The following is a 16,515-nucleotide window of genomic DNA, read 5'->3' as shown; positions in this document are numbered from 1 at the left end:
TGCGAGATGATTGAAGTCATGATTACAAAATTCCATTTAAGATATTAAGGGCTAGTTACGTATGCAGAATGCAAGAAAACCGCCTACCAAAATCTCTGCTTTACTGTGAGCGATTATAGACGGTAAGAGGAAACCGGGTGGACAACTCAAAAGGTATAAAGATATTTTTCACGAAAACTTAAAGGGGATAAACGTGCAGAATGAGTGGAAAGAAGTAGCGCACAATAGAACGCAATGGAGAAGAATTGTGAACTCAGTTAACAGCGACAACCAAAAATTAAAGAGGCAACAAAGCAATGAGACTTTTGAATGTCCGGGGTGCAGAAAAGAGATAATATCACGTATCGGAATTTTCAGTCATAGAAATATGTTGAAATAGAAAATACGATAGATAAATTTAAATTGCTTTATTAAAAAAATCATGACTAATACATAAATCAAATCTTTTTAATTTTCTCGGATCAACTGGGACATTAAAAAATCATGTTAAAATAGAGAGACGTTAGTAGACGTTATTCAATTAAATCTTTCAGTTTTATGGGTGCCGAGAGTTTTAAACTTACCGGAATTACTTCAGACTCTTTTAAGTGGAAACCATTTTGCGAATTAATAAAATAAATATTTAATTAGAAACAGAAGCTTCCGATCAGTAGCGTAGCTAACAGATTTATTTTGAAAAATAGTCAAAGAATATTTAAAAAAATAACAAAAATTTTAAAAATCTTTGAAGCAAATAAAAGCCGTGCAGATGAATTCCAGAATATTAATAGCATTAATAATGTAAAAATAATTAAACAAGTCTCAAATTACACACAATTAGGTGCATATGAGATCGCCAAAATTAATAAATGTTAAGATAGTATGAACAAAGACAATGATCCAATTCCTTCAAGTTCTCTGTTCCTATTGCTCTAGTTTCGGTACTTAATTGTTACGCTCGGTTGGTTTTGATTAGCTTAGCTAGTTTTTGTCGCGCCTACTCGGTGCAACTGAACGCTTAATTTGTAGATATTAGTTCAGTTTTAATCATTCGCTGATGATTAAACAGTTATAAAGGGTGTCCAAATATTCCGAGGACATAGAACTACTACCTATTTTTGGAATCAAAGTAAGTTTATTGGACACAATTTGCCTACCTCTATATAAAAGTGCTTCGTTTGCCCGCTAGAGGGCAACAAACGATTTTATTTTCGTAAAATTGTCCCTCTAGTATTTACTGCATTTTTTGTCCCTTGTAAAAAAAGCTACCAGGCATACTTCCTGAGGAAAAAAAATATTTTTACAAAGCTTGCTTCCAAAAAATGTTTTTTGTCACATCAAGTTATGGAGGCGCATAAAATCTATTATGCTGATGATTATGAATTTTATAATGTAACAAAAATTTTATTTGACGATAAGCTTCATTAAAAGCTTAAAAATAGTAATGTTTAAATTAATTAACATTCGGGTTTATCTTTTATTGATGCCTTCTAACGGACAAACGAAACACTTTTGTGTAAAGGTAAATGATGTTCAATTAATTTATTTTGATCCAAAAAAATACGTAGTTGTCCACGAAATATTGGAACACCTTGTATATTTTTTAGGTCTGCTTTGGAAAACTAAATTCTTTAAAAATTGTTTTCACAAAAACTATGCGACGTTTTTTTACACGACACAAAACATGTAGTAAATACTGGAGGGATCATTTTACGAAAAGAAATTCTGATGTTGGAGTTGGAAAATATTTATACTGAAATTTATATAGGGGTGGGGGTAGTTTTTATCCTTCCCGTGTTTCTTGATTTTTTTGAAAGTAAGATATTAAAGCACTTCGCAAAACAAAGACACCCAAAGTCTCATTCAAATCGAAATAACGGGTTTTAAAATATCTGAAAAAATGTTTTTATTTTTTTAAAGCTTGATGCCTTCTACCGGGCAAACGTAATATACAGGGTGATCCGAACTGTAACTCTGGAAACTTCGGTAGCATATTCTGCAGATAAATATAATTAAAAAAGTTCGCATAAATGTATGTCCTAAAATGCTCAGTTTCGGAGATACAGGGTGTGGAAGTTTCATTTTTATTTCGATTATTTCCAAACAATTCCTGAAGTATTGTCAATATTTGGATGAAAATTGGTATCTGGTAGTTTTTTGACATGAGAAATTTGACTTTGATGTCAAAATCACTCGTACTAGTAGAGGGCGCCACCTACATATTTTTTAACTGGTTTGAAGAGTAATAACTTTTCGTCCGTACTTGTATAAAACTACTGAGTAAAAAAATATACATTTACGACGTTTTTTACGTGAAAAAGGTCTCTTGGTAAAAATCGCTACGAGTAACGGTTTTCGACATAATATTTGGAATCGAAATTATAAATACCGGTCATCACTGAGATAAATTAACATGTTGACTAAATAGTTATTAGACTGAAATCATAAATTTGAAATGATTTTGTGCCAAAAGTTCAACAGAAACTGTTTTATCATAATTTTTTGCAGAAAAATTTATGATTAATTTAAAAAATTAAAATTTTCTAAATTTATTATTTCAGTGAAACTACCTACTCAACGTGTTTATTTTTTCGTCAATAATGACATGTATTGTCTATTTCCATTCTAAATATTTTAAGAACGGTTGCTCGTAACGATTTTACAAAGAAATATTTTTACGTGAAAAGTCCCAGAGATGTACATTTTTGGCTCTGTATTATACAGGTACGGACAAAAGTTATTACGCTTCAAAACAGTTAAAACACATGTAGGTGGCGCTCCTACTAGTAGGAGGTATTGACATCTAAATCAAATTTCTCATGTCAAAAACTCCCAGACACCAATTTTCATCCAAATATTGAAGTTACTTTCAGAAATTATTTAGAAAAATTGAAATAAAATGAAACTTCTGCACGCTGTATCTCTGAAAGTAAGCACTTTAAGACAAACATTTATACGAACTTTTTACTTATATTTTACTGCAGAATTTCAGGAATACAGTTCGGACCACCCTGTATAATAGGTATATAAAAACAACAAAGCACTTTTGTATAAAAGTAAATTTTTGTCCAATGAACTTATTTTGATTCCCAAAAAACGTCCACGAAATATTAAGGTCACCCTGTACATTAAAATGGTTAGCAAAATGTGCGTTCAGTGCAAATCGAATAGTGTTTTGGTGTATTGTGGTGAATTAGTGTTTTATTTCGCCAATATAAACCTTGAAAATACGCCACTGCTTCCAATAAAAATAAAATAATTGAAATTCCATTCCTTTCCATTTTACAGCACCCTCAGTTCAGTATCGGAAACTGAAGTAGTTTGCGAAAGAATTAAAGTATACTGTTTCAAAACAAAAGAGAAACGGAAGAAACCGTATCAGGAATTAAAACCTGACTAAACAATTTTTATTTCCAGTTTAGAAGTTTTAAGCCAAGCGCCATTATTTTTTAATGGCTTTTCTATTGTTATGTCTTTTTACGACAACCAAGTAGTTTACATGCTCTTTTAACGGTTTAGATAAATGTATTTTATTTAATGATACTCTAGCATAAAACACCTCTGGATTCTAATGATAATGTGTTTGGAGCACTCTACCGAGCACTATTCTGGGTAGAATTACCGTTAGAGGTATACAGGATGGTGCATCTCATTATCCTCGGTTAATTTATCCGAAAACGGAAAGATGTAGAAACAAAATATTTTATGGGTATATGTGGGAAGGCAATGTGCATAATTTAAAATTATTTTGAAATGTACAGGTTATGTCAGAACTAAGATCCACACCAAAGTTATATTTTTTCGTATGGAACGCCCGGTATTTTATTTCATATTTGGATCCGTCGACATAAAATAAAGCATTTATTATAAAGGTCAAATATGTTTACAGGCTTTGGTTTTTGAGATATTTAGAGATATTTAAATTTGCATGCTATAGTAAAAAATATTGTCAACACCCTGTACATTGACTTTCAAATTAATTCTTGTGCTGACTTTTAAGCCAAAGAAATAAACTTTACTGAAAAATTTGATTGCTTCGTTTAATGTATACAGGGGTATCAAAAATTGCTGGTATATTTTAGATATTTATTTTACATAAAAACTTTATTATTTCAAATACAACACTCTGTATTTTTTTAAATAAATAAATAAATAAATAAATAAATAAATAAATAAATAAATAAATAAATAAATAAATAAATAAATAAATAAATAAATAAATAAATAAATAAATAAATAAATAAATAAATAAATAAATAAATAAATAAATAAATACATAAATGTCTTTATTGTCAAAAAATTTTTCAATTTGTAGACAAAGGTAAACTAACAAAGTAAAAAAAAAACAAGGTACACAAACAAACAAACAAAAGATAATACAAAACATTATACAAATAATATTGTCAGTCTTATTTTAAAATAAACATCATAAATGTCAAAGAACAAAAAATAAAAATAATAATAAATCGAAGCAGATTCAATTCAATGCTCTTTCAAAGTCTCCTATACCAATCTAGCTTAGATTTTGAATAATGAGAAATTTATCAATAAAATGGCAACCAAGAGGGCTAATAATATGTCGTCATGGCATGTTTCTAGTGACAGTTAGTAGCTATTTTCAGAATCGAAATTAGTTTATGGACTTTATTTATATTTATTTCAGTTTACTTTTATTTAATTTACCTATAATAGTTTAATAATAATATTTATTAAATATGTAATTATTATTCTATCAAGTAAAACGAAGAAGTAGTTCTTTGATTTATTTTACGATGACTTGTAGATATATGTATTTTCTATAAAAAAAACAACTACGGCAAATTCATTTTCTTCACTTCTAACGATAGGTTTCTGCCTAATAGTTTTTTTATAAACCACACTACCAGCTCTGCGAAATATAGGACATGTAGTTTTTAAAAGGAACGCTTATCAGGAAGATTCCTATTTGGATATCTGTGAGCATTGGTATAAACCCTTGAGGCCAAGACGCAATTTTTGTTACGAAATAAAATTACTAGTTGGTAACATTCTTTCCTCTAGCAGAACTGCTTTATTTTTCTTGATAAAATAGATAATCGACCGAGGCGAATGAGGTGCGCCACCCTGTATAAAGAAGACGAAGATTTATGTTACCATAATATACAATTTCCTAACAAAAACAAGACCGGAGTCATTGAAACAAGAGAAAGAATATATCTACCAGGTACCTTGTGAATGCAGTGAGTCGCATATTGGAGAGACTAAACATCCTCTAAATATACGACTTAGGGAGCAAAAAAATATGTATAAAGGGATGAAATAATGAAGTCATTTATTGCGCACCATGTTTGATCAAAATAGCATAATATAAAGTGATCAGAAGCTCGCGTTGTCCACAGGAAACCTCGCTGAAAAAAGCGTAAATTTAAAGCCGTTTTTATTACAAACAATAACAACATTTTTAGCAATCCTAGTAATTGATCAATCTTTTATCGTAGCGTTCATTATGTAACATAGCAATTGATATGTTCCGATTAAAGAGGTTGAAGTGTAAATAAATCTGACAATTATCTTCTTACTGAATTTAACTCATACCAAAATTAATATTATTTACTACTTACCATCATGGGTTGACTAGTAAACTTATTCGAATCAGTCGATAGATCCGCTATGAGGTTGAACAAATTTAGAGGTAACCAACTAATGCAGAATATGATTGCTATGGACCCCAACAGAATATTCGTCCTTTGTAATCTTCTTCCTCGAAGCTGTCTTCTGTTTCTTTGAAAGTTTTCATCTGTGCTTACTAGAACTCCTTGGAATCTTCGTTTTAATTTGTGGGATATACTCCAGTACGAACACTGTAACAAAACGGATCAAATATGAGTTATCTATATGTAAATGGTGCAGATACTAGTCAATAGTGCCAGAAATAATATTATATTAAAACATGTTACAAAATATGAAGATATGTTAAAAAAATATCAAGCTGGTTAAAAATAGACTCTCCAAATAATTTGTAATAATGTATCTGTTACGGCTAAAATGGATACTTGGCTAGTTTTAAAACTAGCCATCTATTTTGCAAACTAACTAAAAGCGCTTTTATTTTGAAAGAATCCGCCTATTCTTGCAAAATAAACAACCACAGCTAGTTGATATTTTAACTGGTTAGTATGCAAACTATTTACAAAATCTGGTTAGGATGGGGATTTTACCTCAGTTTACTAAAATAACTGCTAGTTTACATACTTACCAGATAGTTTACAAAATTTATTTTAATTGTTTTTGTTTGTTAATGTACGGTGTTAGGATGGATAGGTAAATATGAAAAAATAATTAATTTAATTTTCATTTAAAAAAAATATTTATTGAAAATAAATTTTAACATATTTTAAACACAAACTGTACAGTACATAACCACAGATTATACAGATTATAAACTTTGTTTTTTCTTTATTGATTTTCGTGGTTCCAATTTTCGGAATCGGGTATTAGTTAGGTTACTAGTTTGCGCACATAGCACGCCCACTTATGGCCTCTAAAATTGTGCACAGCCGGCACAGTTATTAGAAAGATATCGGTAAACCGAATAACGTCATGCAGTATTTACGCGTACCTTATCATGGTTACGATATGCGGGAGTCAATTTTTAACGCAACACCCGCTCATAACGTTACCGGCTGACGTAATTTGCGGATCAATTACACCAAGCGCTATTTCTAAATAACGTCTAAAAATTGCTTAAATGGGCATGTGTGGGTATTTGACAACCGGGGCCGGCCGGCGAGATCTTATATTTTAGGTTATGTTTGAATTGTTTTGAATTATTACTTTAGTTTTATTAGGTAATTTGATATTTAAGTAGCTGGGATTAGTTTTAATTAAATAAATATGGCCCAAAATATGGATTCCACCTCTTCCAATAATGAACCTATAAAGAGGCTTAGGTTTACAGTAGATGACGACTTAGCCCTTCTGAGAGAATGTTGTTGCTTGTTGCCCTAAACCCACTGGCAGACGTTGAATAATAAAGTACTGGAAATAAGCACTTTAGCCCTTTAGTTTTAAAATACCTAGTAAGCAAAACAATTTCAAAGTTTTAAATTCAAAGTTAGGTTAAGTTTAAATAGTGGACGCGGCGCGAACAGAATTCTTTCCGATCCGATAACTATAAATGAAGAGAGTTAATACCACCTCACGTAAAGAAAATAACACCTGGCCTTATTAACGTCCAACTATTCGGTTTAGCGATATCTCTCTATTACGCTGATTATTGTTATTTTACGCGAGTTTATTTTTGCGCACAGGAAATTTTACTCGTTTGCACATCGTCATAAAAAATAATTTTCGTACCACGAATTAGGGACAAGATTTTTATCTGTATACTTACAGGATACCTAATCTGTGACATAACGAAATAAACTCACCGACAAAAAAAACCGGCTACTAAAAACTAGTCCCAATTTCAAAGTTGAATTTTTCGCGAATCACTCATTAGATTTTGATGATTTTTTTTAAATGTAAATTAATCCCTTCTTAACGGATGCTACGTCAGAAATATTTATTCCGAATTTATTTTGAGCATATACAGGGCACAGCAATAAGACGAAGTTTTTTGCCCGAACTTTGTGACACCTTGTAGGGTGCAGAAGCTGTAGTAGCTATTGCTAAATCAAATCACATTGTAGCCTCATCTTTTGTGAGCATTTTGTTTTTCTAATCACGACATAACCTCTGTTTGTATTGGAGATACGCTGCTTTAAAATGAACGTCACGGAAAAATGCTTAGCAGGCAGAAAGTTTTATGTGGTAAATAATCAAGGCGACACGACATAGGCGAAAACGGATTTATGAGTATTTGCAATATGACAACAACGGTTGTCAAATTAAAAAATACCATTATCTGTGACAGATGTTGCTCGTATTGTGGCTTTAATTGAGGATGGCCGAAGTCGACATTATGTGTCCGATACCCTGGGCATACCTCGAACAACAGTCCAGGATGCCGGAATCGGTATATGGAAACGAGAAATTTCACCTGATGAGTGGGTTTCGGAAGAAAACGGAAGACAAATGCAATTGACGACCGCTTTATTGTCCTGAATACTTTACGAAATGGTAAAATTACAGCGTTTCAGAATCAACATCTACTAAAGCTGACTGTATTAACTGACCCTTAAAATATCTAAAAACTTGATATACAAGGTGAGTTTTCTATGATGTTTACTAGGGGTATCTCGGAAACTACTGGAGATAGAGAGTCGGTTAAATGGGGAAAGAATTGCAGTTTTGTGGGATCATAAATATGCGCTTTTCAGAGTTTTGAAAAATGGCTTACTAGATATTTCGAAAAAAACAAATTTCGGCCATTTTAAAAATTGTCCCTAATTCCATTATAAGCTATTTTAGACAAAAAGTTTTCAGATAAAAATTGTAGATAATCATATCCTTAATGAGATTGTGTCCTCCGTTTTTTTTCTAAATCCTGTCATTTTTAACATATGATATGCGCCATTTTTTAAGCTTTTCAGCGATATAAGCTATAATATGTTTTCTTCGAAAAATTATCGAATTATAGCCAATTCTTATCATTTTTAAATAATTTCACTTAGTTAGCCTTGGAAACAAGTTAATCGTCTTTGCTCTCATAAATGTGAAGTTGTCACATCCAAACTTTGTAAATTAAAATAAACAAAAATTGTAAATATGATTTTTTCAAATGAAGAAAAGCGTGTAAGATTATTGGTTCAACTTTTCTTGACCATACATTTTCGAGGATACGTTGACCGGTGAATGTTACGTTTCTTACCTTTAGTTCTTACCTTTTTTGACTAATTTCACTTAGATTGCATGGTATTCTTATTCTGTTATGATTTATAACTTATAAAAAATCGGAATATATTACTCAACGGTTCTTTAGAATTTACATTACACAAACTAAAACTTAAAAAAATAATATCACTGCATACACTTTTAGTTATTTTAGGAAATGTGCAAAAAATCCGCCACTGTTTTGAGTTGCATCTTTTTAAAACTGAATTACTACTTATTCTCAAGGAAGGACCGGTCGACTTAATTAAACTTCTCTCGTACCGCCACTTCGAGTGCCTCTCTTAATACATAAGTTCTTTTGTAAACCTTATTGTTAACCATACCGCATAAAAAAATCTAAAATGGATAGGTGAGGTGATCGAGCAGGCCCATGCAATTAGTCCACCTCTTCCTATCCCTGAGTTTGCATAATTATGATATAAATAATTTGTAACATTTCTTTCATTATGAGGGGGGGGTCATAATGAAAGTCATGTTGGAAACATTCTATTGATGCACGTATCTACACGCTTTTCTTCATTTGAAAAATTCATATTTACAATTTTTGTTTATTTTAATTTACAAAGTTTGGATGTGACAGCTTCACATTTCTGAGAGCAACGGCGATTGAACTTGTTTCCATGGCTAACTAAGTGAAATTGTTTAAAAATTATAAGAATTGGCTATAACTCAGTAATTTTTCGAAGAAAACATATTATAGTTTATATCGCTAAAAAGCTTAAAAAATGGCGCTTTTTATGAAGTCATGGTCAACTATGGTTTCCATTTAAAAAAAAACATATGTTTGTATCATATGTCAAAAATGACAGGCTTTAGAAAAAAGCGGAGGATACAATCTCATTAAGGATGTGATTATCTACAACTTTTATCTGAAAACTTTTTGTCTAAAATAGCTTATAGGAATTAGGGACAATTTTTAAAATAGCCGAAATTTATTTTTTTCGAAATATCTAGTAAGCCATGAACTTTTTTCAAAAATCTGAAAGGCGCATATTTATGACCCCACAAAACTGCAATGCTTTCCCCATTTAACCGACTCTGTATCTCCAGTAGTTTCCGAAATACCCATAGAGAACATCGTAGGAAACTCACCCTGTATAATCTAACTGACACACCACTGACAATGACAAATAATTTATTTCTGGAGGTATTGTGTGTAGGTGTTTTTCAGGTATGATTTAGTATTTAGTCGTTTTACACAAAGAAATAGTCATTAAACATAATAAAAATACTTCATAACAAATCTAGACAAATATACCTTTCATTTAAAAAAAGAATCATCAAGATTGGTGAAGTGGTTTCGGCGGGATGGATGTAACAAAAAAAAACCTTGAGCTTTTATATACATATGTATGGAGGATATGGATATTTGATGAGAAATTGGACATTGCTAATATACAATATTTTATAAAATCACACATATTACACTGTCAAATTCCTTGATAAAATAAAATCTTCGACAAAGAAATTTGATAGTGTAATACTGGTTTAAGAAATAAAATATTTTTATCCCTTTTTAAGACTAGGGCCACCAATTTTTTTTGCAAATAATATCCTATCAAATTCTTTAAACAGAAAAAAGAAACATATGGAAGAGAATTAATTGTATATTTATAGGTAATGTATATACTTACCGAAACTATCAGAATTGGTAAAAGTATACTGGAAAATCAGCGAAAATATCGAGTAGTATGCGCGACCGTGGTCCACTGGCCAATTTTCTATGCAAAAGTCCAGACTAAAAATGACGTTTCCCGTCATAGGCAGTTCGTGATGTGTTAGGTGTCGGATGAAGAATAGAGGTGAGGCCAGTAGCATAGCTATGAGCCATATTGCTGACAGTATAGATGCTGCGCCGAATATCTGAAGACTCTCGATTGTTGGATAGACTATTACCTGCAACAAAGAGATATTTATTAAAAAAATTGTGTGTACTATGTGTGTATATTAAGACGAACTCTCACGACTGGTCTACTTGGCATTTGCGTACTTGGCAAGTGTCCCCACCAGTCCCCACTTTGTAAACAACATCGGCAAGTGTGGCGCTACACGACGTCTCCATTTCAACAAGTACGCCAGCACAAACATTGTTTAAATCCTTGGCAAGTAAACAGTATAGTCGCATCGATGGATACCAGTCGTCCCGAAATTGTCGTTGCTAGTGATTCTTCTTTCTTTTTAAGTTCTTTTACTGTACACTGCAACACTATTTCTATGTTCTTTATGTTTGGCCATCCATGTGAAGGGCTCATTTTCGTCCATCCATAAATTCCAACACAACATCATTTGAAGACTACACGGGAAAAACCAGTTTTGTTCATTTTAATTGGAGCCGAGAAAAATGCAATTTAGTGTTTTTAAAGAAATATGTTATTTCCGGTTGAATAATTAGAAAAATATATATTACCTACTACCAATTCGGAATTATTAATATTGTGAATTATCTCCATATTCTACCTTATACCGAAATAAAAATGTCAAAATGCAAAACAAAACAGGGAAAAAAACAAAGATGTCCAATTAAAGATGGTATGAAACCTAAATCTAAACTATTATTTTTTTGTTGTAGGAAGAAAATTAATATTTAAGTAGGTTTATATTACAATAGATACATAAATTTATAACATATGCTTGCATGCTTGTTGCTTGTTGCCCATGCGTGCGGCAACATGCATGCTTGTTGCCCATGCGTAAGGATATCTCTGGTTTTTGCCATTTACGCGTGGACTACTCTGGTTTTTCCCTTGTACGGGAAAATACCAACCTGTAATATCTCTGGGACTAAGCGCATTATTGCTTTCTTTTTTCTCGAATGACGTGAAGATTTATCTATAAAGTTGAATCATTATCTTAATTTCTATGATAATGTGATATATCTATTATTCCCGTGTAGTCTTTATTTGTCCACTCCATTTATTGCTGTGCGAACGATTTAGGTCTGTCGCCAATATTGAAGTTATTAATGTAAATTTGATATTATATAATCTATTATTGTTTTAACGTTGTAAATGATCCGCAATTAACTGGAAAAACACTACGATCCAGAAATAAACCGGACATACGCTATAACAGTACAATTATTTAAGCAGTCGTTTTTTTTGCGCCTCGGCAAGTATAGTCAAGGCTGGCCAAGTACACTTGGCAAGTGTACGATTAACCGTTTGACTCGGGCTATGTTTACCGACAGAGGGTGGGGACGCCACGAGTGACCAAGGAAACCGTTCTCACGACATGGCAAGTATATTCCCATAACAAATTGCTGATGCGCGGGAAAAGTAGTATAAGTCGAAATTTGGGAAAAATGAGTTAAGTGTGCGACACCGTTTCTAAAAATGACTATTTTCGTTGGGTAAAGTAGTATAACTCCTTCTCAAAGATAAAAGGTAGATACAAAATGTTCGATTAGTATAAGTCAATAAACCTTTTTTATCGAGCGGGAAAAAAAGAATAAGTCTACTTATACTATTTTACACGGTTATCCTATCATAAATTGTTACGACTTATACTAATTTTCACATCCCTGTAAGTCGTCATAACGGAATTTTGCGTGACATGTTTTCAGGACATTTTTGATTGGTCAAATGGGTATATCACTACAGTTTTGATCAAAAAGAATAGATCAACATAAGGAATTATAGAAGATGACAGACGAGGGTCAGCAGCTCAAAAAAATAAAATTAGTGCTCCAGACATTGATTTGGTGAAAAACATATTCTCGATATTCCCGCATATGAGAGCCATTACTGCCGACAGCAATCAACATGGAAGTACTTACCTCCGCATTACACGCTTTCGCGCATGTTAATAATATATTAAATGGAATATCGGAAATAGGATTGTTACCCGGAAGATTTACGAGGGTGTTTTTAAAACTATGAATATCAAAATAAAAAGTCCTCAAAAAGACACCTGCCAGAGTTGCGATATATCAACAATGTTAATAAAGGCAACTAAAAATGAAGTGGACGTCTCAGAATATCAGGAAAAACTAAGAAAGCATCAAGAAGATGCTGAGACTGCTTACAATCAAAAAAAGATAGACAAAGATAAATTCAAAAACGACAAAAGTAAAGTTACCTTTACCTTCGATTTACAATAGTGTCTACCAACACCTTCTCTTGCTACCTCTGTTGCTTTCTATAAACGGCAATTATGGGCGTTTAACTTGACAATCCACAGATGTAATGACAACTCTTCTTTTAATATGATGTGGCATGAGGCCATATCAGGTCGAGGGGCTAATAATATTGCATCATGTCTCTTCAAACACTTAAGTGAATGCCTTTCTCCAGAAGTAAAACAGGTCACCTTATATTCAGATACGTGCTCCGGCCAAAATAAAAACTGGCATTTAGCTGTCATGTTCACTATATTACTTCAAAAAGTGAAGCACTTAAAAACTCTGGTTTACAAGTTCCTTGTATCTGGCCACACGCACATGGAATCAGATTGGGATCATTCAGTCATTGAAAAAAAGAAGTCTAAATACGAATCACCAATACATCATCCACCAGACTGGTACCAACTTGTGCGTTTATGTGGAAAGTCTAAACAATTTTCAGTCACTGCGATGAATAAGGAAGATTTTTTCGATTTTGGTAGTTTGCTGAACACCAATTTTCAGAAAAAAAAAACTGACGACCTGGGAGAGAAATTTATTTGGCAAAATATAAAATGACTTCGATATGAAAAAGATGTGGGTGTTGTCAACTACTAAGAAACTTTAGATCCTGAGGAGAGATTCAAGAGTATTCAACTAAAAAGAAGATCTGCAGAAGGCATCCGACAGGATAAAAAAATTGGCATGCCTGCAATCATCAAGTCTCCAAATCCATCAATATTTCCATTTTTTCATCAATATTAAATTCCTAGTCCCACCCTGATGAAAATGCATACGAAACCCGCCTAATTTGGTCGCGATCGGACGACGTCAACTTTTTCAGCCCCTATATCACATAGGAGCCTAGTATGTATTTGAATTTTATTGATATTATTCCAAGTTCTTTGCATGAAAATATCATACCAACATTCTTTAGCCAATCAGGGGATTGATTTTTGTTTCGTTAGAATGGCAACTAAATATACTAATAATACGGATTCGGAAAACGAATTTATGCCTTTAGCAATCCTCCAGTCTAGAAAGTTTTTATAGGCAGACATGTAATGATCCTTAGACTTTTGTGTTAGCAATCCAGGACTTGTTAATTTGGCCACCTCTGCTATCTCTGGTGGTGTACAGGGCTCATTATCACTCTCATAATTCATTTTTTGATTTTAAACGAGTTCTTGATGTACCACTTAATAATCACTACCTACTTAACATTTGACAATTTTAAACGTCAAAATTAATAAAAAGAAAAGAAAAGAAAAACGTCAAATCATCCACGCCGCTCATCGGGAAGTTGTGAGTGTCACATTGGCATAGCAACAAATGTAAAGTACCAAAGTGTGCATTAAAATTAATCACATCACTGTTATAATCAACCCATTACAAATATGGGCACCATATCCTTCAGCTAGGAATAAAATATGATTTATTATTAAGTGGTCGGCATGGACAAAAATAATTAAAAGCAATACTTGTATAATTCTAATAATTCCTAATATAATACAGAAAATATGTTACGCTCAAGAACAGTTAACCTAATATTCTCATTCAGCCGAAAGTGTCTGCTATGTGTATGCGAAAACTCCTCGCTTGTGACGTCATTGTAGTCATACAGTCTGTGTTCATTGTTGCGTATGCATAATATTTAATATTTAGTTTATTATTTTTTTTTTTTTTTTTTTTATAAAAATTACTGAAAAATTGTATTACATACCGGAAAGCATTTTTAAAATACGCCATTCCGCAGCAAACCAGCTTTTCAAGCATTCTTTTTAGAGTATTTCATATTGCTTACAAATAAATAATAAACAATATCGTAGGCACTTAATCACAATCCACAACACAAAAGGAACGTATTTATACACCGTTACATTCCTCTTCATACTAAGCCCGAATCGCCTGTTGTATCGTCACTCAACCAGTTACGACGACAAGTCGCCCAATCGACCGTGGACGACAAACTCTGCCGACCTAGCGTGATTGTCAGTGCAAATCAACTATACCTTCTTGTCCACTTCGCGATATTCTCGTCCATTCTCTCCTTCGAGTACCCACCATTTTGCATTTCCACCTTGCCTATGCCTTCTCATCTTCATTTCTCCACGGTCAGAAAGTCTTTCCACTATTCGCGTCAGTACCCCATTCGGTTGTATCTAAGTAGTTTAGTTTCGCCTGTATACTCAGTTTGTGCAGTGTAAGTCATTATTGGTCGTACCGTTGCGTTGTAAATTCTCGCTTTAGTTCCCACCTCAACGTTTTTATTTCGCCATATAGTGTCATTCAGGCATCCTGCTATCTGGTGCCTCGTTAGCTGTCTCGCACCTCCGCCATCATCAACCAATCCTGAGATTCTTGATGCCTAAGAATCAAAACTTCAATCTCTTGCTGATAATATTGCCCTTGACTTCCAGTTTGCATCTTAGTGGTACTTTTTATGTCGTTATGCATTTAGTTTTCTGTGTCGATATATTATCATATTAAGTGCAGTGCAGTTAAATCGAGGTTAATAAGCGCTGTAGATCTTTCTCATTTTCAGCTACCGATACGGCGTCGTCGGCATTGCACAGAATAGTAATTTCACGGTCGCACATACTGTATCCCTTCAGTAAACGTACACTTCCTATTATTTCGTCCATAACGATGTTGAAAAGAAGAGGGCCCAGTGAGTCGCCTTGTCGGATACCAATCGCGCCTCAAATACTCCTTCAAATTGTTTGTATGGTTTAGCAGTTGTGATATCACCTAGTAGCTCTTAAAAAACAACCTTTCTCCATAGAATCGACAAAATAATTACCTCAAAATTTCTCAGCTCTTATTTTTATAAATTTACCATAGGCAACCAATAATACACACAATATCATGACAAGGCCACGAATGCTTTGACAAGGGCTACATTGACGTCACAACTGTCAGCTGAAGAGCGGGAAGAGGCGAACGTACGTCATATGATACACTCTCACCCATTTATCGTTCCTTGGTTACGCTCGTCGAATGACTTAAAGTCAATTTTATAATATATGTTCGTACTCTATGCTTAGCTAAAAGTGCTAACTAAGCCTAGCGATTAACAAATGACATTTGTATGTCAATGAACGTCCGAAAAAATTAAATACTTTATGGTTACGTTAAAAAATTAAATTTTAATAATTTTTTTTTTTTTTTTTTATTTTAATATAAGTAATTTTTTGGGAAATTTATTCAGGAACGGGGGCGGGGGACTTTAAGTTTTATGCCAATTTTCAGTAAATCACGTCTTTGATTGTCATTCCCCAAATATATATTTGACTGTAAAAAATTCCGAATAAAGCATATCTTCTATAAGTATTAATAATATTTTTTTTTTTTTTTTTTTTTTTTTTGTTTATGTTTGTTATATATTTGAACACAGCGAGAGTTGAAACGTTCTGTAGACTTGATAAATAATATCCATTTAAGCAAAACCACTAAAGTATTTCTTAGCCACTCCAAATGGAACACCTATGAAAAAGAATTATATTGTATTTTCAAAATAATTCAGACCATGACTTAGAAAGCCTATTAGTGATTGTATTTGTATAGCTTAGACATAGAAAGTTGTCATTTTTTTATTGTTTTGATAATGCGGAGGCCCAGAC

The 16,515-nt window shown here is 32.8% G+C and overlaps 1 protein-coding gene across 1 annotated transcript in view; it reads right to left on the bottom strand.

The window, feature by feature from the left end:
* Positions 1-5,579: 5,579 nt before the first annotated feature.
* Positions 5,580-16,515, bottom strand: part of LOC115874429 (neuropeptide F receptor-like) — a gene marked incomplete at its 3' end in the record, with an annotated part of 277,047 nt that continues 266,111 nt past the window's right edge. The window contains 3 exon segments of the mRNA XM_030889592.1: positions 5,580-5,819; positions 10,428-10,451; positions 10,453-10,689. Of these exon segments, the coding sequence (XP_030745452.1) occupies positions 5,580-5,819; positions 10,428-10,451; positions 10,453-10,689 (501 nt within the window).

Source organism: Sitophilus oryzae, unplaced genomic scaffold (genome assembly GCF_002938485.1).
Source record: "Sitophilus oryzae breed Bouriz unplaced genomic scaffold, Soryzae_2.0 scaffold_128_pilon_pilon, whole genome shotgun sequence".
In the NCBI taxonomy this organism is placed as follows: domain Eukaryota; kingdom Metazoa; phylum Arthropoda; class Insecta; order Coleoptera; family Curculionidae; genus Sitophilus; species Sitophilus oryzae.
This window is presented reverse-complemented; position numbering and strand designations above follow the sequence as displayed.